The 23,089-nt window shown below is 44.8% G+C and overlaps 1 protein-coding gene and 1 long non-coding RNA gene across 2 annotated transcripts in view; both read left to right on the top strand.

Moving 5' to 3' along the window:
• The first annotated feature begins 6,645 nt into the window (after positions 1-6,645).
• Positions 6,646-23,089, top strand: part of LOC308580858 (nuclear factor 7, brain-like) — a 31,522-nt gene continuing 15,078 nt past the window's right edge. The window contains exons 1-6 of the mRNA XM_081183098.1: positions 6,646-7,121; positions 9,764-9,859; positions 10,996-11,229; positions 12,200-12,222; positions 13,148-13,315; positions 15,793-15,981. Coding sequence (XP_081039224.1) covers positions 6,714-7,121; positions 9,764-9,859; positions 10,996-11,229; positions 12,200-12,222; positions 13,148-13,315; positions 15,793-15,981 — 1,118 coding nt within the window. The 5' untranslated portion in view covers positions 6,646-6,713. The remainder of the gene's footprint in view (positions 7,122-9,763; positions 9,860-10,995; positions 11,230-12,199; positions 12,223-13,147; positions 13,316-15,792; positions 15,982-23,089) is intronic.
• LOC308581430 lies at positions 17,122-21,342 on the top strand. The gene is made up of 2 exons (XR_014005083.1): positions 17,122-17,152; positions 20,512-21,342. It is a non-coding gene; the product is annotated as an uncharacterized lncRNA (long non-coding RNA).

Below are 23,089 nucleotides of genomic sequence, written 5' to 3'. Positions count from 1 at the left end.
GTTTTGAGAAGCTTTGAGCCTGCTTTGGTGGGGGGTGACTTCGGGCCTAGGTGAGGTCACCTGTCCTCACCTTCCTTCAAAGGGACATTTAAGGGACATCCATCAATAAGGGACAGCAGTGGGACATGGCGCTGGAATAAGGGACTGTCCCTTCAAATAAGGGACACTTGACAGCTATGCCCAGACCGCGCTGTGATCTCAAATTGTCCTTGGATGGATTTCTGCTTTTGTAATATTATTTAATAAATCCTTTGTTGTCCAGATTGCATTGACTTGTCCTGCCGATTTATGTGGCTCTGAATAATGTGTAAATTCTTTCTCTGTTGGACTCTTAAACCTCCAAGCATCAAATAAATTCAGGAGTTCTATTAACTGGAAAAATGTAGTTGGGAGTTTGTTCCGCCTCTTTTCTTTCTTCTTTGTTGTTCTGTCCATGTTTGGATTGACTACTCCATTAAAATCTCCTAATAATATAATTCCCCCCCTAAATATTCTATGACTTTTTCTTCCAAGAATTGGTAGAATTCAGAATTTTCTTTCATTTGGTGCATAAACTCCAATAACTATCACTTTTTCAATAATAATCTTGACTTCTATTATCACTATTCGACCTTCTTCATCATTGTAAAGCAGTTTTGGCTCCAGCTGAGGGGAAACTCTGGCTTCCTGGTTGCAAAAAAACACCCTTCCCTTGCGAGCCAAGTTTGCATTCAGGGCTCTCTGCATTTTTGCAGGAAATCACCTCCGTGAGACAGTTACCAAAATAACTAAGCTCCCAGGCACAGTTTCTGGAGCCAAATGTCACATAGCTTCACAAACACCAATCCCTCTCCTTTATTTTGATCATTCCCTTATATGGCACATGGCACCACAGGGGGCATAGCCAGTCACCTTCCTGGGTTTTTATTTATTACCTTCTATGGTACATGGCACCACCAGGCAGAGTCACAATGGCTACTTTTCTACTGCAGGTGCCCCACCTATGCATGTATCCATTCTGTTCCTGTGCAGCCTATGCGTTCAAAACATAAGCAAGGGGAGGGGGTCAAACTTGGCTACCACATTAGTCAAACTTGGCTGGTCAAACTCGGTTACCGCATGCATGTGGAAAGAACTGTTAGCTAGCTACGTACCCTCAGTGACTTCTAGCGTTTAAACTCATTTTTAAAGGTAGTTCCCTTTTTGGTCTGACCATGAAGTTACTTTTGAAGGGCAAGCTGTTTCCAGACGATGAAATGCTGGTTTCTTAGGTCAAGTCGTGTCTTCTTATGCAATTATTATTATTATTATTATTATTATTATTATTATTATTATTATTATTATCATCATCATCATTATTATTATTAATACCCTGCCCATCTGGCTGGGTTTCCCCAGCCACTCTGGGCAGCTCCCAACAAAGTATTAAAATACAGTGGTCTGTTAAACACTAAAAGCTTCCCTAAACAAGGCTGCCTTCAGATGTCTTCTAAAAGTCTGGTAGTTGTTCTTCTCTTTGACATCTGGTGGGAAGGCGTTCCACAGGGCAGGTGCCACTACTGAGAAGGCCCTCTGCCTGGTTCTCTGTAATTTGGCTTCTCGCAGTGAGGGAACCGCCAGAAGACCCTTGGCGCTGGACCTCAGCATCCGGGCAGAACGATGGGGGTGGAGACACTCCTTCAGGTATATTGGACCGAGGCCATTTAGAACTTTAAAGGTCAGCACCAACACTTTGAATTGTGCTCAGAAACGTATTGGGAGCCAATGTAGGTCTTTCAAGACCAATGTTATGTGGTTTTGGCAGCCACTCCCAGTCACCAGTCTAGCTGCCACATTCTGGATTAGTTGCAGTTTCCGGGTCACCTTCAAAGGTAGCCCCACATAGAGCGTGTTGCAGTAGTCCAAGCGAGAGATAACCAGAGCATGCACCACTCTGATGAGACAGTCTGCGGGCAGGTAGGGTCTCAGCCTGCGTGCCAGATGGAGCTGGTAAACAGCTGCCCTGGACACAGAATTGACCTGTGCCTCCATGGACAGCTGTGAGTCCAAAATGACTCCCAGGCTGTGCACCTGGTCCTTCAGGGACACAGTAACCCCATTCAGGACCAGGGAGTCCTCCACACCTGCCCGCCTCCTATTCCCAAAAACAGTACTTCTGTCTTGTGAGGATTCAACCTCAATCTTTCAGCCACCATTCATCCTCCAACTGCTGCCAGACACTCACACAAGACCTTCACCGCCTTCACTGGTTCTGATTTGAAAGAGAGGTAGAGCTGAGTATCTTACCTTGTTATTGGTTTACAGTGGTACCTCGGGTTACAGACGCTTCAGGTTACAGACTCCGCTAACCCAGAAATAGTACTGTAGCCTTATGAGGCTTTGCCCTCGGGTGGGAAAAATATTGTGCCTGGGAAAGGGAAGTGGGAGTCAACAGACACTCAAGGAATAGTTTCGGAGAAAAGGCTTTTATTTCTACCATCCATGAACTGGTAGAAGGAGCAAGTGTGATAAGTCACAAAAAGCATGCACGAAGTTCACAGTCATGTGCACAAGCATATATACCCCTTTCCAGTTCCCTCCTCCTTTCTCCTCCCTCAGGAGTCCTGCCCCATGTTGAGGTTCCTGAGCATGTACAGAAAGCTGTCTTGGGACTATTGTGGACAGAAACGCCATTTACCTTCCCTCTGCAGCAGTACCTATTTATCTGCTTGCACTGGTGTGCTTTTGAACTGCTAGTTTGGCAGGAGCTGGGACAGAGCAACAGGAGCTCAGCCCGTCATGGGGAATCAAACTACCAAACTTCTAAACTTCTGATCGGCAAGCCCAAGAGGCTCAGTGGTTTAGACCACAGAGCCACCCGCATCCCTCTTTAGGATATATGGTTTAATTACACATCTATACAACATAAGCCTAAGACTGAGGAGCTCACAGCATTAACACTCCAGAAGGTCTGGCTTCTCCCATAGTGACAGTCTCATATTCAAACAGAAATCAGGCATGGCTCTCTTTCCCTCTCCCTCTCTCCTCTGGATTTTGTCTGGCTTCCGTCAAGGTGTTCCGTTGCACCAGAAGTTTAGTCATGCTGGTCACATGACCCGGAAAGCTGTCTGTGGACAAACGCTGGCTCCCTTGGCCTGAAAGCAAGATGAGCACCACAACCCCATAGTTGTCTTTGACTGAACTTATCAGACTGGACTTAACCTAGACAGCATCTTAAAAAGCAGAGACATCACCTTGCCAACAAAGGTCCGTATAGTTAAAGCTATGGTTTTCCCAGTAGTGATGTATGGAAGTAAGAGCTGGACCATAAAAAAGGCTGATCGCCAAAGAATTGATGCTTTTGAATTATGGTGCTGGAGGAGATTCTTGAGAGTCCCATAGACTGAAAGAAGATCAAACCTATCCATTCTTAAGGAAATCAGCCCTGAGTACTCACTGGAAGGACAGATCCTGAATCTGAGGCTCCAATACTGTGGCCACCTCATGAGAAGAGAAGACTTAGTCGTTTAGTCATGTTCATAGCTTCGAGAATACTGTCCAACCATCTCGTCCTCTGTCGTCCCCTTCTCCTTGTGCCCTCCATCTTTCCCAATATCAGGGTCTTTTTCAGGGAGTCTTCTCTTCTCATGAGATGGCCACAGTATTGGAGCCTCAGATTCAGGATCTTGTCAGCAAGGTGATGAAGGAAAACTCTGATCCTAAACCTCCACTGCCTTGCGGGAGATCTTCAGAAGAAGAAAAGGGCAAGGAGTAAACCCTACACTAATCCAGAATGGAGTTCTTAAGGCAGTTGGGTGGTGTCTTGTACGCCTCCTTCCAGCAACTCCTGCAGCCAAGCTGGGGCCAGTCATCTTGCTCTGCTTTCCTTTCACATCAGTGAGGCCAAGAAGGGAGTCTTGTCATCTGGGCAGCCCTGGAACTCCATACACGCTGCCCCGCCTTGTGCATGAGGGAAGTCACATTAGTGCTTTTAATGCAGTGATTTGACTTCACCCCTGGAGGCCCTCAATACAGACAGATGCCAATAACAACCATGAGATCACTTTTGCAAACACTGTAAATCACCCAAGCTTAGACCATTCTTGTGTGCACATTTATTTTTCATAATGGTATGCAAGGTTGCCTTGAAATGAATGAGTAACTGCAACCCAAAGTCTGCTTCCACGCTAGTTCACTAATTAAGTCACTAATAAAGCGCTATCTGGGGAGGAAAATAAATTATGTTTGCAAGCATTAAGTTGTGTCTTTTGCCATTTTATTTTATAAAAAATAAAATGGCAAAAGACACAACTTAATGAGAACAAGAGAACTCTTGAAATGCCGATCACCATAAGAAAAGAGATTTGTTAGATATTATTGGTGTGGAATATAATGCTACAAGCCTAGAGAGGGATACAAAATGTTGTTATTAGCTACCTGCCCTTCACCCTAAGGTCCCGGGGGGGGGGGTTAAAGCGTTAAAACACTATTAAAAACAGTTTAAAACAACATTTCCCATGGTTTCAGCGTGATTCCAGGCAGCCCCTTAAAGTAACAAACAAGCGTGTGCCACATCAATTTTTCGAAGGAATGAGCCATCAGTGTAAGGAGCACATAATGCATTTTTATCCTGTGATAACTTAGCATTTGGCATATCAAAAGGGGACTGAGGCAGAAGGAAAATCAGGTAATACAACATGTTATTTAAATTGATTTCATGATCAACAACGTAAAAGCAAATTAAGCATCAATACAGTGGTACCTCGGGTTAAGTACTTGATTCATTCCGGAGGTCCGTTCTTAACCTGAAACTGTTCTTAACCTGAAGCACCACTTTAGCTAATGGCGCTGCCGCCGCACCGCCGGAGCACGATTTCTGTCTTTATCCTGAAGCAAAGTTCTTAACCCAAGGTACTATTTCTGGGTTAGCGGCGTCTGTACCCTGAAGCGTCTGTAACCTGAGGTACCACTGTATAGGATTGCACCCTAATGACACAACCCTAGGCTTACCTCATCAGACATAAATCACCTTGAATTCAGTGGGACTTGTTCGCACTGTTAGACTTGCTGGGCAAAGGAGGGATAAGCGGCAGAACTCAGATCGATACCAAGCAGCATAAGCGCCAGCAATCATTCCGCCCATGGACATGCCAACCAGGTGGAAAGGCTTTTGGTTCAGACCAATGCACTCAACAAAATGAAAGAAGACACACGGGTGGAGATGTTGTGCTGTCTTCCAGCTTTCCAGTACTCTTTGTAGGTCATTTCCCAAGAAGACTTGGTGACAGGTGACATAAGATGGGTTGAGAAAGCGTGGGAGATCCTACTGTTGCCTCTACTGCTTTTCCCAGGATGCCAAAGGGACAGCAGAAGTGGTGGCACTCAAAGGGCTGCTGCACAATACTGCTTGCTCCTCACATAAACAAAAACCAGTTTTTAAATTCACCTTTGGTGATGAAGGGCAGGTGAGAAACAAAATTAAATAAAAATAACATATCTACAGTGTTACCTCGGGTTAAGTACTTAATTCGTTCCGGAGGTGCATTCTTAACCTGAAACTGTTCTTAACCTGAGGTACCACTTTAGCTAATGTGGCCTCCCGCCGCCGCCATGCCACCAGAGCACGATTTCTGTTCTCATCCTGAAGCAAAGTTCTTAACCCGAGGTAATATTTCTGGGTTAGCGGAGTCTGTAACATGAAGCATATGTAACCTGAAGTGTATGTAACCCGAGGTACCACTGTACTTAGGTTTCTAAGTGTCTGCTAATACAGTCGTACCTTGGAAGTCGAACAGAATCCGTTCCGGAAATCCACTCGTCTTCCAAAACGTATGGAAACCCAAGTACAGCTTCTGATTGGCTGCAGGACGTTCGGGTTCCAAAGAACATTCGCAAACCGGAAAACTCACTTTCGGGTTTGTGGTGTTCTGGAGCCAAAACATCCGAGTACCAAGGTGTATGAGATCCAAGGTACGACTGTATACCAAATGAACCTCTTTCTGAGCTATAGAAGCACAGGTGTGTCTTGTTGAACTGGCCTGGAAATCTCCCCTCCTACCAGAGACCTACAGCCCAAGCTGCTTCTCACTTCTCCCCTCAGCCCTGCGGGCAGATTCTCTCCCTTTACCTCCTCAGATTCAGCTAGGACCACCAAGCCTTTGCCCACCAAGCCATTCCACCAGTCTTTGTGTTTTTAGGAAATAGGGATTGTTTGCAACCTGAATCCCTTCATTTCACCTCAAGACAACATTGCACCTCAAAAGTGTCTCGTGTTGCTTCTCCCATAACTTCAGCAACCTTCGCCCAGAGCAGCCCTGATCCCTGAGGGTCTCTCAGTGCAGACCCCACCCCACCCCCAGCCAGCAACCATGGCGTTCTCCCTACATCCTGCTCCTTCTTCCCAGAAAACCTTGTCAAACACAACTCCCTCTTCCGTTTACATCAGGCATAGGCAAACTCGGCCCTCCAGCTGTTTTGGGACTACAGCCAGGGCCGACTTAAGCATATCTGGCGCCGTGGTGCAAAAAACCCTCCGGCGGCCCTCCCCCCCGCCTTTCCCAGAGCGTTGAGGAAGGGATTAAGAAAATCATGACCCCCGGGAATCTGATTTCTTTGACGGCTCCGCCCTTTCCAGCAATGCAAAAGTGAAACTGAAAGCAGAATCGCTCTGCCCCTTCATCCGCAAGCGGCGCCTTGCGCAAAAGCGCCTTAGGACCAGCGCGCTCGCAGGCGACGATCCTGCCGCCCCTGGGATCATGGCTTCCAGCCTGGTGGACGATCTGGTGTGCTCCGTCTGCCTCTCCCTCTTCCGCGATCCCCACCTACTGGATTGCGGCCACAACTTCTGCCTGGATTGCCTGAAGAGCTGCGCGCGCGATGGCTTGGGCAGAGGGATTTGCCCGGAGTGCCGCTGCCCTTTCAGACTGCGGGAGGTCAGGCGCCACAGGGTTCTGGACAACCTCGCGGAAAAAGCGCGCAAGCTCCAGCTAGACGAGGAGCCCCAGGCAAGGGCCAGCTCAGCTGGCTCCTGCGAGGAGCACGAGGAGCCGCTCAAGCTCTTCTGTCGCCAGGATCGCGTCCCCATCTGCGTGATCTGCCGGGATCTGCCCGCCCATCGGGGCCACGAGTTCCTGCCGACCAAAGAGGCTGTGAAATGCGCGCAGGTCAGTGGCAAAGTTTCTGCTTTGGGGTTGGGTGAGCTTGGGGGACGGACGGTGGGTGATCATAATGTGAGGACAGCCTTACAAAACCACAGGCTCAGTTTTGACCTCGTTCAACCCAGGCAGGCAGAGTGACTTGCAAGGGATGTTGACTCAGAAAAACCAGACCAGGAATTCACAACCCAGCAGGTCTGCTAAGGATTCTAACAGGCTTTGAAAACTTAGTTTTTGCGCTGGTTCAGAGCTGCGACAGCTTCACTGCTGCTTAAAGTGGATCATTGTTAGGATGGTCCTTTTTAAAATATACATATAGGGGGGGAAAATATTATAAAAATCCAATACTGTATAAGAAACATTTTATCAATACCAAAGTTGCAATTAGAATAATTTTTATTATAAAAATCCAATATAAGCCACATTTTATCAAGACCAAATTACAATTTAAATATCAATCAATTAAAAAGCCAATTACACATTTTAGATTGAAACACACACACACACACCCCGCTAGATTTCAAGGAAAGACAGTTTCATTAACAATCATACTTCAGGTTACAGACGATTCAGGTTGGGGTTTTTTGGGTTACACACTGCCAAAACTCAGAAGTACTGGAATGGGTTACTTCTGGGTTTTGGCGGTCGTGCATGCACAGAAGAGCGCTAAATCTCGCGTGCGCAGAAGTGCCGAGTCACAACCCACACGTGCACAGATGTGTCCACTGTAATTCTACTTCCCACGTCTTATTTAATCCAATTCCCGTACATTTCAGTCTTAATCATAATCCTTTATACTGAGGGAAGAATTAAGTAAAATATTATATACCTCAATGACCGCTGCTCTAAGAAGAGCAGAAGATATTATAATAGCCACCCCAACTCATGGTGGATGAGTCACTAAAAGGTAAAGGGACCCCTGACCATTAGGTCCAGTCGTGCCCGACTCTGGGGTTGCGGCGTTCATCTCGCTTTATTGGCTGAGGGAGCCAGCGTACAGCTTCCGGGTCATGTGGCCAGCATGACGAAGCCGCTTCTGGCGAACCAGAGCAGCTCACGGAAACACCATTTACCTTCCCGCTGGAGCGGTACCTATTTATCTACTTGCACTTTGATGTGCTTTCAAACTGCTAGGTTGGCAGGAGCAGGGACCGAGCAACAGGAGCTCACCCCGTTGCGGGGATTTGAACCGCCGACCTTCTGATCGGCAAACCCACAGCACCATCCGTGTCCCATGGATGAGTCACTAGTGTCAGCATCGCCCTTGAGCCAGTGCCACCGACTGGGCTCAACCACTTCAGCCCCGACTGGACCAGGCGAGCTGGGGTAGCACTTCCAGAGACCTTCTGCTGCAGGAACAGGTCTAAGTGCTGTGGACTCACAACTCAGAGCTGTGAGCACCGAACTCACTTCCAGAAGACAGCCGTGCACAGCAGAGTACAGCAGAGCATAAATCACTCGGATGACAGCGCTGAAGAATATCTTCTTTTATTCACTAACAGCTACTGTACTATACAAACTATATACAAATGGAGACGCTGGACTGCACAGAGTGTTATAGCTGCTTTCTGCAGCGACCTTATCTACACAGAGATAACACTCAGTCTCCCCTTTGAAGTAGCAAGCACAATCCGCTCCCTCCTCTCTGGAAAATCAGCAGATTCCTGCAATGGGGGGGGGGGGGCGGTGAAATCTCCTCAACTAAGGTTGGGCTAACTCGAGTTACCAGAATAGTGCAGGAATTAGGAACTGAGGACTGAAGAAAATCTGCTTGCCTCAGCAGTCCTTGACACCAAAAAGCAGTCTGACCATCTGCAGGCTGAAGCCACAAGAGAACACCTTCTTGCCTCATCAGAAATTGCAGAAGTCAGCAGAAAGGGAAGGGAGACTGTCGTCTGCTTGCTTGCAAAATTGTGTGATCACACTCTGCACATGCTCTGGTGCCATGGAGGTTTGTTTGTGGCATGGTATCAAAAGCAGCTCCAATCTGAGTTCAGGGCCCAGCCTTTGAGAGTTATTTTGCTGAAGCCAGCTGCGCAGCTTAATAAAGCAAGACTTTCCTCAAAGAACTCGTGTCTGCCTCATTGACTGGGGAAAAACCGGCAACAATGCAATAGCTACAACGTATTTAACTTCCATTCATATTAATACATTTAATAATTTATATTTCTGCAAGTGAAGTTCTGTGTCCTTTATTATTCCTGTGCGTGATATTTATTTTAGATTTGTGTTTCTTTGTTTTGTCCATATTGTTTCTGTTTGTCCTTATAAAACTTTATATCCAGCGCTTTTTTTTTTCTGGGGGGGAAGCATAACTCTAAACAGCTTGTGAATCTTTGTACTTTTGTCCATTTGCTTTAGTTATTTTTTCCTGATTTGAACTATAAAATGATGATTTTCTTGAGTCAAAACGAGAGTAACCCTAAACATTTTTCAAGGGGAAAAAAGCACCGATTATACCTTCATTCTCCCTGGTCTCCATCATGCCCTATGCAGCTAAGGTGGTCCTAGCCTTGGCCCCACCTGGCGGAGCTAAGCAGCGGGGAGGGCAGTTCCACCTGGCCACATATTCCTCCATGCTTTTGAAGCCTTCCTTCCTTCCTTCCTTCCTTCCTTCCTTCTTAACCTCTGTTGATTTCTCTGCTGCACAGATGGAGCTGAAGCCATACCTAAAGCCTCTGAAGGAGCGTCTAAAGGAGGCCAAAGAGGAGAAAATACACCAGAAGGAGGCAATTGGAGAGCTAAAGGTAAAGGAAAAGCAGTAAGGGATTGTGGAACTCCGCTTCCCCACACTTTTTGTGGTTTAAAGAGCATGCATTAATGTCCTTGTTTATAGCCTGCCCTTGAAATCCACTGTTGCCTACAGTAAAGTACAAAATGCATGATAGAACAACGAATGCATTACAATTATTTATTTATTTACACCCCGCCCACTCTGGGCGGCTCCCAACACAGTATTAAAAACACAATAAAACATCAAACATTAAAAACTTCCCTAAACAGGGCTGCCTTCAGATATCTTCTAAAAGTCAGGTAGTTGTTTATTTCCTTGACATCTGATGGGAGGGCGTTCCACAGGGTGGGCGCCACCACCAAGAAGGCCCTCTGCCTGGTTCCCTGTAGTTCCACTTCTCCAAGTGAGCGAACTGCCAGAAGGCCCTCAGTGCTGGACCTCAGTGTCCAGGCTGAACGATGGGGGTGGAGACACTCCTTCAGGTATACTGGGCCGAGGCCGTTTGGGGCCTTAAAGGTCAGCACCAACACTTTGAATTGTGTTCGGAAATAAGCCAAAAACAAACAAACCTGAAATCTGTGAAGACAACCTGAAAATGGTATTGAAAGGTTAACCCTTCACTACACCCAACAGAAAGCATGCAGGTAAAGCAGATCAACATAAGCTTGGCCTGGGAAATTTTTTGAAAAGGTCTTCATCTGGCACTGGAAAGACACAGGACTCTAGGTGCCAGGACCAGGCAAGCTTTTGTGGGGAAGTGTGTCAAAGCCAGGGCACCACCACTGAAAAGACCCTGTCCCTGATAATCACAAGGTGCCCTGGATCTCAGGCTGTGAAGGTTAAATTTCCGTTTTTATGTTTCATAATATCCAGGCACAAGTTCTCCTGAGTAATACCGCCAGATGGGCAGGGTATAAATAATAATAATAATTATTATTATTATTATTATTATTATTATTATTATTATCATTATTACTTTCCATAGGAACTTTTCTAATTCAAAATCTTCTTGATTGGGCGACAGGACAAATCACCCTTTCATTATGTTTGATTTTTATTGCCTTGAATGTGTATCTGCTTTGTTTCTCACTAACACTAAAAATGAAATTAATTCGTGTGTGTGTGTGTGTTTCTCCCCACCACTTGCAGAGTTGTACCGAAGATATCGTAAATCACATTTCCAAAGGATTTGAATCCCTTCACCAGATCTTGGATGAGAAGGAGAAGGCTATTATGAAGACGGTCCAGGAGAAGAGGAAGAAGAACTTGGAGGAAATGCAAGATGCCTTTTCGAGCCTGAAAAACGAGGTTTCTTCCCTGACTGAGATTATTAAGAAGGTTAAAGCAGCGTTAGAAAGTACAGACCACTTGGCCTTTCTGAAGGTGAGACCAGCTCTGATCAGAGGCATACCTGCAAAACACCATGCGGTCCAGTGGATGTGTGCGGTGATGTAGGATTGAAAGTTCTTGGCCAAATAACAATATCCAATTCAATATGGCTAGACTAGGTAAAGGGACCCCTGACCATTAGGTCCAGTTGAAGCCGACTCTGGGGTTGCGGCGCTCATCTCGCTTTATTGGCCAAGGGAGCCGGCATACAGCTTCCAGGTCATGTGTCCAGAATGACTAAGCCGCTTCTGGCGAACCAGAGCAGCGCACGGAAACGCTGTTTACCTTCCCGCCGGAGTAGTACCTATTTATCTACTTGCACTTTGACGTGCTTTCGAACTGCTAGGTTGGCAGGAGCAGGGACTGAGCAACGGGAGCTCACCCCCTCGCGGGGATTCGAACCGCAGACCTTCTGATCGGCAAGTCCTAGGCTCTGTGGTTTAACCCACAGCACCACCTGCATCCCTATATGGCTAGACTAGATCTGGTTTAATATGGCTGCAGTTCCCAGAATTCATTGGGAAGAGGGGTTGATTGTTAAACTGCTTTGTGAGGGGAATAGGAGACTCATAACAACTTTTCCAACTTGGGTGTTGGGCTCCATCCACAACAGCACTGTGGGTGGGATTCAATGAATGAGTCCCACTCCTGGAAGTCCGGGATGCGGGTGGCGCACAAGGAAAAAGGGACAGGGAGGGAAGAGGAGAATAAAAAGCAAAACGCAGACGCCTATTTCCGAACGATTGTTCCTATAATGACCAGCTGGCACAGTTCCGGGGCAGGAGGTTCCGGGTGGAGCTGGTCTTCCAGCAAATCTTCCAATGTCTCCTGCTGAGGCAGTCTGATCGAACAGCTGCTCCCAGATGACATCTGAAGCGGGAGGAAGCCCTTTCTAGTCATTGTTTCTAATTGATTGTGAAGACGCTGTAAATCAAGACACTAAACTTGTTTATCTTTCATGTAGGACTTCCAGGAGCTGATGCAGCAGTAAGTGTCTGGAATTCATTCTTGCGTGGCACCTCTGTGGTTCCCTTCTTTGACATCCCTTGTGTCCTTGGTTTCACCTGGTGGCAGGTGTGGAGGTGTGGCTTCTTCAGCCCAAGAGCAACATTCATTTTGGGGCAACCGTCTGTGGCCACATCCCAGTGACAGGCAGAGCCAGAGGCAAAATCCGACAGGGCAGCAATAAATGCAAAATGTTCTTTTCTACGGAAGGCCACTTTTTAAACACGGCCACAAATCCCTTTCTCTTCTCCATCCAGGCAAACGATAGTCATTTTCATAGGTCAAGCACACATTCCATCCAAGCCCAAACACCCCAAATTGGTGTGAAGGGAAACCATTGAGGGGGTGGTCTAGGGAGAATCTCATTGGCCACATAGACAGCTTTTTTGGAGGGAGCACATTTGACCTCCAGGGTTGAGGTTTCCCACCTCTGGTTTGGCCCCTTAGTCCTCATCCCCAACTGAATGCAGCTCAGTTTTTAAAAAAGACCATTTTACTGCATTCACATTACTCCCCCATCTACATAGTCTATTGGGCGGAATCATTGCTTTTCCACAATCGGGTGGGCATGAAATTAAAATGGCGGCTCCATGCAGCACTTAACATAGCTCTAACATAATGTCAAGTACCTTCCACGTGGCCAAAATCCTCTTTTCATATTTATTCTGATGGAACACATGTCAAGCCACGAACGTTGATCCTCCAGTTTGCTCTTGCTTAGTTGAAAATTGTGGCTTCTCTTTGAAAGTTAGTGGCTTCTCCAACCAATTCTAGGGCTTGCCACAGACCAGCCTGGCCTCTTTTTTGGGGGGGCAGGGGGCAACATCCTGTTAGGAGCAACAAGCAGGAGTAATGTAGTGGGGCAGATCAGCCTTTTCCAGTAAACAGGGGCTTCGTGTTTTCTCAGAGCCAAAGACTCAATAGAGGTGGAGGTGGGAACAGATGACAACAATGCAACTGAAGAGGAAGATAAGTCGTCTGATGAAGAAGAGGATGAAAGTAGTGAAGAGGAGGAGGAATATTCTGAAGACGATGAGAAAAATGTAGCATTGAGTTTTAGCGAGCTGATTAAGAGGTAAGTGTCTAGAACTCATTCTTGTGTGGCACCTCTGTAAAGGTAAAGGGACCCCTGACCATTAGGTCCGGTCGTGGCCGACTCTGAGGTTGCGGCGCTAATCTCGCTTTAGTGGCCGAGGGAGCCGGCGTACAGCTTCTAGGTTATGTGGCCAGCATGACTAAGCCACTTCTGGTGAACCAAATCAGCGCACGGAAACGCCGTTTACCTTCCCGCCGGAGCGGTACCTATTTATCTACTTGCACTTTGAGGTGCTTTCGAACTGCTAGGTTGGCAGGAGCAGGGACCGAGCAACGGGAGCTCACCCTGTCGTGGGGATTCGAACTTCCGACCTTCTGACCAGCAAGCCCTAGGCTCTGTGGTTTAACCCACAGCGCCACCCGTGTCCCTGGTACCTCTCTAGTTCCCTTCATTAACATTCATGTTCCTTGTTTCCTTGGTTTAACCTGGAGGCAGGTGTGGGTCTGAGGCAAAAGTGGACAGGGCAGCAATAAATGCAAAAGGTTCATTTGTACGGAAGGCCCCTTTTTACACACGGCCACAAATTTCTTTGTCTTCTCCAGCCAGGCAAACAATAGACATTTTCGGAGTTCAAGCACACATTCCAGCCAAGCCAAAACACCCCAGAATGGTGTGAAGGAAGGCCATGAGGGTGTGGTCTGGGGAAAATCTCATTGGCTACATAGACAGGTTTTTTGGAGGGAGCTCATTTGACCTCCAGGGCTGAGGTTTCCCACCTCTGGTTTGGCCCCTTAGTCCTCATCCCCAACTGAATGCAGCTCAGTTTTTAAAAAAAACTACTTTCCTGCATTCACATTACTCCCCCATCTACATATTCTACAGTGCAGAATCATTGCTTTTCCACAATCGGGTGGAGATGAAATTAAAATGGCGGCTCCATGCAGCACTTAACATAGCTCTAACATAACTTCAAGTACCTTCCACATGGCCAAAATCCTCCTTTCATACTTATTCTGATGGAATACCTGTCAAGCCACGAACGTTGATCATCCAGTTTGCTCTTGCTTAGCTGGAAAATGTGGTTTCTTCTTTGAAAGTTAGTGGCTTCTGCAACCAATTCTAGGGCTTGCCACAGATCAGCCTGGCCTCATTTTTTGGGTGGAGGGCAACATCCTGTTAGGAGCAACAAGCAGGAGTAATACAGAGGGGCAGATCAGCCTTTCCCACTAAACAGGCGCTTCTTGTTTTCTCAGAGCCAACGACTCAACAGAGGAGGAGGAAGATGACAACAATGCAACTGAAGAGGAAGATAAGTCGTCTGATGAAGAAGATGAATGTAGTGAAGAGAAGGAGGAACATTCTGGAGACAATGAGAAAAATGTGACATTGAGAATTAGGAAGCTGATGAAGATGTAAGTGTCTCGAACTCATTCTTGTGTGGCACCTCTCTATTTCCCTTCAGTAACATTCATGTTCCTTGTTTCCTAGGTTTAACTTGGTGGCAGGTGTGGGTGTGAGGCAAAAGTAGACAGGGCAGCAATAAATGCAAAACGTTCTTTTGTATGGAAGGCCACTTTTTACACACAGCCACAAATTCCTTTCTCTTCTCCATCCAGGCAATAGATAGTCATTTTCGGAGTTCAAGCACACATTCCAGCCAAGCCAAAACACCCCAGAATGGTGTGAATAGAGACCATTAAGGGGGTGGTCTAGGGAGAATCTCATTGGCCACATAGACAGCTTTTTTGGAGGGAGCTCATTTGACCTCCAGGGCTAAACGTTTCCCACCTCTGGTTTGGCCCCTCAGTCCTCATCCATAACTGACTGCAGCTCAGTTTTTTAAAAAGAGCATTTTACTGCATTCACATTACTCTCCCATCTACATATTCTATGGTGTGGAAGCATTGCTTTTCCACAATCGGGTGGGCATGAAATTAAAATGTCAGCCCCATGCAGCACTTAACATAGCTCATAGGGAGCCAGTGTGGTGTAGTGGTAGAGAGTGGCAGACTTGTAATCTGGTGAACTGGGTAGCTTCCCTGCTCCTCCACATGGAGCTGCTGGGTGACCTTGGGCCAGTCACACTTCTCTGAAGTCTCTCAGCCCCACTCACCTCACAGAGTGTTTGTCGTGGGGGAGGAAGGGAAAGGAGAATGTTATCCTCTTTGAGACTCCTTCAGGTAGTGATAAAGCGGGATATCAAACCCAAACTCTTCTTCTTCTTCTTCTTCTTCTTCTTCTTCTTCTTCTTACATAATGCTCCTTTCATATTTATTCTGATGGAAGACCCGTCAAGCCACAAACGTTGATCATCCAGTTTGCTCTTGCTTAGCTGGAAAATGTGGTTTCTTCTTTGAAAGTTAGTGGCTTCTCCAACCAGTTCTAGGGCTTGCCACAGATCAGCCTGGCCTCATTTTTTGGGCGGGGGGCAACATCCTGTTAGGAGCAACAAGCAGGAGTAATACAGAGGGGCAGATCAGCCTTTCCCACTAAAGAGGGGCTTCTTGTTTTCTCAGAATCAATGACTTAAGAGAGGAGGAGGAAGATGACAACAATGCAACTGAAGAGGAAGATAAGTCGTCTGATGAAGAAGAGGATAAATGTAGTGAAGAGAAGGAGGAACGTTCTGGAGAAGATGAGAAAACTTTGGTGCCAGTGTTTTCATTTCTCAGGAATTTCAAAATGGATTCTGAGGAGCTGAAGAAGTAAGTGTCTCAAACTCATTCTTGTGTGGCACCTCTCTAGTTCCCTTCATTAACATTCATGTTCCTTGTTCCTAGGTTTAACTTGATTGCAGGTGTGGGTGTGAGGCAAAAGTGGACAGGGCAGCAATAAATGCAAAATGTTCTTTTGTACGGAAGGCCACTATTTAAACACGGCCACAAATCCCTTTCTCTTCTCCATCCAGGCAAACGATAGTCATTTTCATAGGTCAAGCACACATTCCAGCCAAGCGAAAACACCCCAGAATGGTGTGAAGGGAGACCATTAAGGGGGTGGTCTAGGGAGAATCTCAATGGCCACATAGACAGCTTTTTTGGAGGGAGCTCATTTGACCTCCAGGGCTGAGGTTTCCCACCTCTGGTTTGGTCCCTTAGTCCTCATCCCCAACTGAATGCAGCTCAGTTTTTTAAAAAGACCATTTTACTGCATTCACATTACTCTCCCATCTACATAGTCTATTGGGCGGAATCATTGCTTTTCCACAATCGGGTGGGCATGAAATTAAAATGGTGGCTCCCTGCAGCACTTAAAATAGCTCTAACATAATGTCAAGTACAGTGGTACCTCGGGTTAAGTACTTAATTCGTTCCGGAGGTCCGTTCTTAACCTGAAACTGTTCTTAACCTGAAGCACCACTTTAGCTAATGGGGCCTCCTGCTGCTGCCACGCCACCAGAGCACAATTTCTGTTCTCATCCTGAAGCAAAGTGCTTAAGCTGAAGCACTATTTCTGGGTTAGCGGAGTCTGTAACCTGAAGTGTACGTAACCCGAGGTACCACTGTATCTTCCACATGGCCGAAATCCTCCTTTCATATTTATTCCAATGGAAGACCTGTCAAGCCACAAACATTGATCCTCCAGTTTGCTCTTGCTTAGTTGAAAAATATGGCTTCTCTTTGAAAGTTAGTGGCTTCTCCAACCAATTCTAGGGCTTGCCACAGATCAGCTTGGCCTCTTTTTTTTGGGGGGGGCACATCCTGTTAGGAGCAACAAGCAGGAGTAATACAGTAGGGCAGCTCAGCCTTTCCCAGTAAACAGGTGATTGTTGTTTTCTCAGAGCCAAAGACTCAATAGAGGAGGAGGTGGGAAAAGATGACAGTAATGCAGTTGAAGAGGAAGATAAGTCGTCTGATGAAGAAGAGGATGAAAGTAGTGAAGAAGAAGGATTTGCTTCAGTTCTTACTAAGATTTATGAAGCCCTGGACAAATTGAGTAAAAAGGTTACGGAAGCAACAATTAAAATTGATCAGATGGCTACAAGTATCAACAATCTGACCCAGCAGGTGAACTCGAATACAACATCAATTGAAAAATTACTGCAAGAATCAGCGTCAAGTCAAAAGATAGCTCAAGAAGCAAGAGAAAAAGCAGTGGCAGTAGAAGAAAAGATAATCCCGATAAGTAAACGGCTTGGGGAACACCAGACGCAGGTTGGGGCCCACCAGGCACTTCTGTCTATGATTGAACTGAAGGAGAAGGAGGGACCATTTGATTAAAGGTATAATGGTCGGAACTAAACAATATAAATTGAAAGCCTTTGCAGATGACCTAGTATTGACCTTACAGGAGCCAGAACCCAGTACTAAAAGAGTATTAGAATTGATTCAAGAATTTGGTCATGTGGCTGGATTTAAGTTGAATAAGTTATAAACTAAAGTCCTTGAGAAAAAATTAACATCTATGGAGAAAGAGAGATTTCAGAATGAGACAGGTTTAACAGTAGTTAAGAAGGTGAAATATCTGGGGATTAACATGACTGCTAAAAATGGGAACTTATTTAAAGATAATTATGAGAAATGTTGGTTGGAGGTTAAAAAGGATTTAGAGATATGGTCAAAATTGAAGCTTTTTTTGCTGGGCCGAATTGCTGTTGTAAAGATGAATGTATTGCCAAGAATGTTGTTTTTGCTTCAATCATTACAAATTTTAGACAAGATGGACTGTTTCAAGAAGTGACAGAGAGACATTTCTAGATTCGTCTGGCAGGGCAAAAAGCCCAGAATAAAATTTAAAATACTAACTGATGTAAAAGAAAGAGGGGGATTTGCCCTGCCAGACCTCAAACTTTATTATGAAGCAGCAGCTTTCTGCTGGTTGAAGGATTGGCTACTTCTTGAGAACACAGACATTTAGGATTTAGAAGGTTTTAACAATGTTTTTGGGTGGCATGCATATTTGTGGTACGGCAAGGTTAAAGCTCATAAAGCGTTCAAAAATCATATTATCAGGAAAGCATTGTTTAATGTTTGGACAAGATACAAAGCCTTACTTGAAAATAAAACCCCAAGGTGGTTGTCACCAATGGAGGCGAAGGCTCTGAAAAAGTCCAATATGGAGGCCAAGTGGCCGAAATATTGGGAAATTTTGGAGCAGGAAGGAGACAAATTGAAATTGCAGAGCTTTGAGAAACTAAAAGATAAAGTGCGAGACTGGCTTCACTATTACCAAATAAGAGAGACCTTTAATCTAGATAGAAAAATTGGCTTCCAGGTGGAAAAGTCAAAGTTGGAAACAGAATTGTTAGAACCCAAAACTAAGATTTTGTCAAAGATGTATAACTTGCTGTTGAAATGGAATACTCAGGATGAAACGGTTAAATCTGCAATGATTAAATGGGCACAGGATGTTGGTCATAACATCAGGTTTGCTGACTGGGAACAGTTGTGGACCACTGGTATAAAATATACGGCATGTAATGCCCTAAGAGAGAATATTATGAAAATGATTTATAGGTGGTACATGACCCCAGTCAAGCTTGCAAAAATCTATCATTTGCCCGATAATAAATGTTGGAAATGTAAGGAAACTGAAGGTACATTCTTTCAACTTTGGTGGACGTGCCCAAGGATTAAGGCTTTCTGGGAAATGATATATAATGAACTGAAAAAGGTATTTAAATATACCTTCCTGAAGAAACCAGAGGCCTTTCTCCTGGGCATGGTCGGCCAATTGGTGCCAAAGAAGGATAGAACTTTCTTTATGTATGCGACAACAGCAGCAAGAATACTTACCGCAAAGTATTGGAAGACACAAGATCTACCCACCCTGGAAGAATGGCAGATGAAGCTGATAGAGTATATGGAATTGGCAGAAATGACTGGCAGAATCCGAGACCAGGGAGAAGAGATGGTGGAAGAAGAATGGAAAAAAATTAAAGACTATCTGCAGAAATACTGTAAAACTAATGAATGTTAAGGGGATGTTGGATTGAAAACAAGTGGTGTTGTTAAAAGAGTAACAAGAATATATAAATATGGATTGATAATGGTGGAAAATATATATTTATTATAGGTTAAGTTGTTTGAGTAAGGATAAATGATAGAGGGTAAGGATTTGCTGAACTAAATATCTGAACTGGAATACAAAAAGAGAGGTGTGAGGAGGTCAAAAAACTAGTGAATGAAACATAAGATATGAAAATACTAATCTTTTTTCTGTTTTGTTTTTTGGTGTTTTTTTCCTTTTTTCTTTTATTTTGTTAACTGTTCTTTATTGTGTGTTTTGTTTTGTATTTTCTTATCTTTGTAGTTTTCTTTGGCTTTTGTATTTTATGTTTAAATTTTGAAGCTTTTGATTGTTCAATAAATATTACTTTTTAAAAAAATGAAAGTAGTGAATGGTGTCATTTGCAGATGACACCAAACTGGGAGGGGTGGCTAACACCCCAGAGGACAGGATCACACTTCAAAACGACCTTGACAGATTAGAAAACTGGGCCAAAACAAACAAGATGAATTTTAACAGGGAGAAATGTAAAGTATTGCACTTGGGCAAAAAAAGTGAGAGGCACAAATACAAGATGGGTGACACCTGGCTTGAGAGCAGTACATGTGAAAAGGATCTAGGAGTCTTGGTTGACCACAAACTTGACATGAGCCAACAGTGTGACGCGGCAGCTAAAAAAGCCAATGCAATTCTGGGCCTCATCAATAGGAGTATAGCATCTAGTTCAAGGGAAGTAATAGTGCCACTGTATTCTGCTCTGGTCAGACCTCACCTGGAGTACTGTGTCCAGTTCTGGGCACCACAATTCAAGAAGGACACTGACAAACTGGAACATGTCCAGAGGAGGGCAACCAAAATGGTCAAAGGCCTGGAAACGATGCCTTATGAGGAACGGCTAAGGGAGCTGGGCATGTTTAGCCTGGAGAAGAGGAGGTTAAGGGGTGATATGATAGCCATGTTCAAATATATAAAAGGATGTCACATAGAGGAGGGAGAAAGGTTGTTTTCTGCTGCTCCGGGGAAGCGGACACGGAGCAATGGATCCAAACTACAAGAAAGAAGATTCCACCTAAACATTAGGAAGAACTTCCTGACAGTAAGAGCTGTTTGACAGTGGAATTTGCTGCCAAGGAGTGTGGTGGAGTCTCCTACTTTGGAGGTCTTTAAGCAGAGGCTTGACAACCATATGTCAGGAGTGCTCTGATGGTGCTTCCTGCTTGGCAGGGGGTTGGACTCGATGGCCCTTGTGGTCTCTTCCAACTCTATGATTCTATGATTCTATGAAGAGAAGGAGGAGGAATATTATGGAGACGATGAGAAAATTGTGGTGCCAGTGTTTTCATCTCTCAAGAAATTCAAAGTGGCATTGGATTTTGAAGCTTGGGGGAAACTGTTGCAAGGTATCGAACCCCAGGAAGAGAACTGATCTCACTCTGCATTTTCACACTACAGAGTGTACCGTTTTCTCACTCTGCCTTTACGCATTATACTCAGAGGTAGGGAGCTGTACCATACTGCATAGGGCAGTATAAGGGAGAGGATGTCCTAGCTGTGTATTTAGGGGGGAAAGACTTTGTGTGGTTTTTAAACATATTTTTTATTAGTTTTCCATTTAATAATATATAATCACATCATTGCTATCCACTTTACCTCTCTGGCTCTTTTGAGCCTATAGACTTCCTTCCCTCCCAGCTCACAGCTTTCAAAGTAAACCTTTATATCATTGCATTTTATACATTTCCCAGTTCTGATTAGCTCATTACAAAAGTCACTGAAATTTATGTTAAAATGAAAAGGGGAAAAATTCTTCATTACGAGTCTTCAGACAACCCTGCTAGTGATGTTAATTGCTTACAGTAATCTTTCAGATATCGTATGAATTTACTCCCGTCCTTTTGGAATACTTGATCTTGCTGGTTTCGGATTCTTCCTGTCAGCTTTGCCAATTCCACGAAGTCCATCATCTGCCTCTCTTCTTTTGTTGGCAGTACTTGTTGTTTCCATTTTGGGGCTGGGAGAATTCTTGTCGCTGTTGTTGCGTACATAAACAGTCTTTCATCTTTCTTTGGTATCTCTCTTTACCCACTGAACCAGAAAATAAAACTTTTGAACTCTCATTCTTGGTCTCGTTATATGTCCATATATTCCCTTGCAAAAAGAAAAAGAAGACCACAGGCTGTTTCTCGGGGCTTTACACCTTGGCGCGCACACCACAGGGCTGTTATTTAAAGTGCACAAACCAGTTCCGATCCCCAAACTAGGGCCTAACACACACACATGTAACCCTGCTGTTACTGCTGCTGTAAACTGTTTATAGTGAGTTAATTTTCAGTATTAAGCACTACTGTATACAAATGGATTTGGGATAGACAAAAGAAAGCACCAGGGCTTTCTTTTCCCCCAGGGGGAACTCACAGGAACTCAGTCCCGACACCTCTCAGGTGAGCACCATTAGCATTCTTAGAGAACGAGGGAGGTGTTCATGGTGAGTTGCGGCACCTCTTTTTCTAGAAAAAATAGCACTGAACAGCATGTAGTTAAACTAACAGAGTTCCTGATGAGTCACCCATGTGGATGACTTTAAAAGAAGATTAGGTGGACTCATTGGGAGAAGGCGGCGATCAGTGGCTACAGGTAACGACAACTGTGTTTTCCTACAGTGCTGGAGGCAGTACACCTCTGAATGCCAGCTGCCAGGAAACACAAGTGTAACTTAAGCAATAACAGGCAACACGTGGCTAATAATATACTAACAAAATCAATATTGTGTGAACAAAATAAGAGAAGGTAGTCAGTCAATATCACAGAGGCAAACAAGCCTTTCAATAGTCCTGATCCTATAATCATGCGATAATAGAAGCTCCAAGCGTAGCAATTTTGAAACAGAGAATATGTAATGGAAACACAGAAAATAAAAGTCTATCACTGTTGCATGAACAAAATTAGACAATATGGTCCATTGGTATTGAAAGAGGCAAAAAAAGTAGAATGGTCGTAACAGGTACATCAAGTAGCATAAGATCAGCACTCACTAAGAAGCGTAGAAAGCTGATACTGGGGGCCGAATCTTAGAGGCATTAAATAGGCCATCCTGAGAGTGCTGAGTCATGTACAAATACTGAAAATTTAAAGATACAGAATCCAACAATTAATGCAGTGAATGATAGCAGTAGCCATATAATCAGAACAATTAAATGAAACAATAAAAGTCTAATTCCGTGTTCAAACACCCAGGGTACAGGGATTTGAATAAGAAAATTATTTTAGTTTCTTGTTGGTGTAGCAATCTTACGTAATCTCTCCTCATCCCTAGTAATTATTGTTATTATTTATTATTTTTATTATTATTACTATTATTATTTATTATTATTTGTACCCCGCCCATCTGGCTGGGTTTTTCCAGCCACTCTGGGCGGCTTCCACAGAGACCAAAAATACACTAAAACGTCACACATTAACAACTTCCCTGAACAGGGCTGCCTTAAGATGTCTTTGAATTTCAGGTAGTTGTTTATCGCTTTGACATCTGATGGGAGGGCGTTCCACAGGGCGGGCGCCACTACCGAGAAGACCCTCTGCCTGGTTCCCTGTAACTTGGCTTCTCACAGCGAGGGAATCGCCAGAAGGCCCTAGTTGTTCCTGATTTACCCAAAGAACCATGTAAAGAAGGTCCATGTCTCTCAAAAACCTACCGCTCAAGTGGTTGAGTCAGTATAGAGTACGGTAGATTGCACCGGCATCTTATTAGATATACGACATCTTTAGTCCGGCAGGTGCTGAAATGATGGAAACACAAGTGGGCAGAGTGGAGGCTTCTCCATCTGGCTGGCCACTGTGAGAACAGAACGCTAAGCTAGACAGACC

Source organism: Podarcis bocagei, assembly GCF_964188305.1.
Source record: "Podarcis bocagei genome assembly, chromosome: 2".
Taxonomy (NCBI): Eukaryota; Metazoa; Chordata; class Lepidosauria; order Squamata; family Lacertidae; genus Podarcis; species Podarcis bocagei.
Note: the sequence above shows the minus strand (reverse complement) of the source record. Positions and strands in the feature narration are given on the sequence as shown.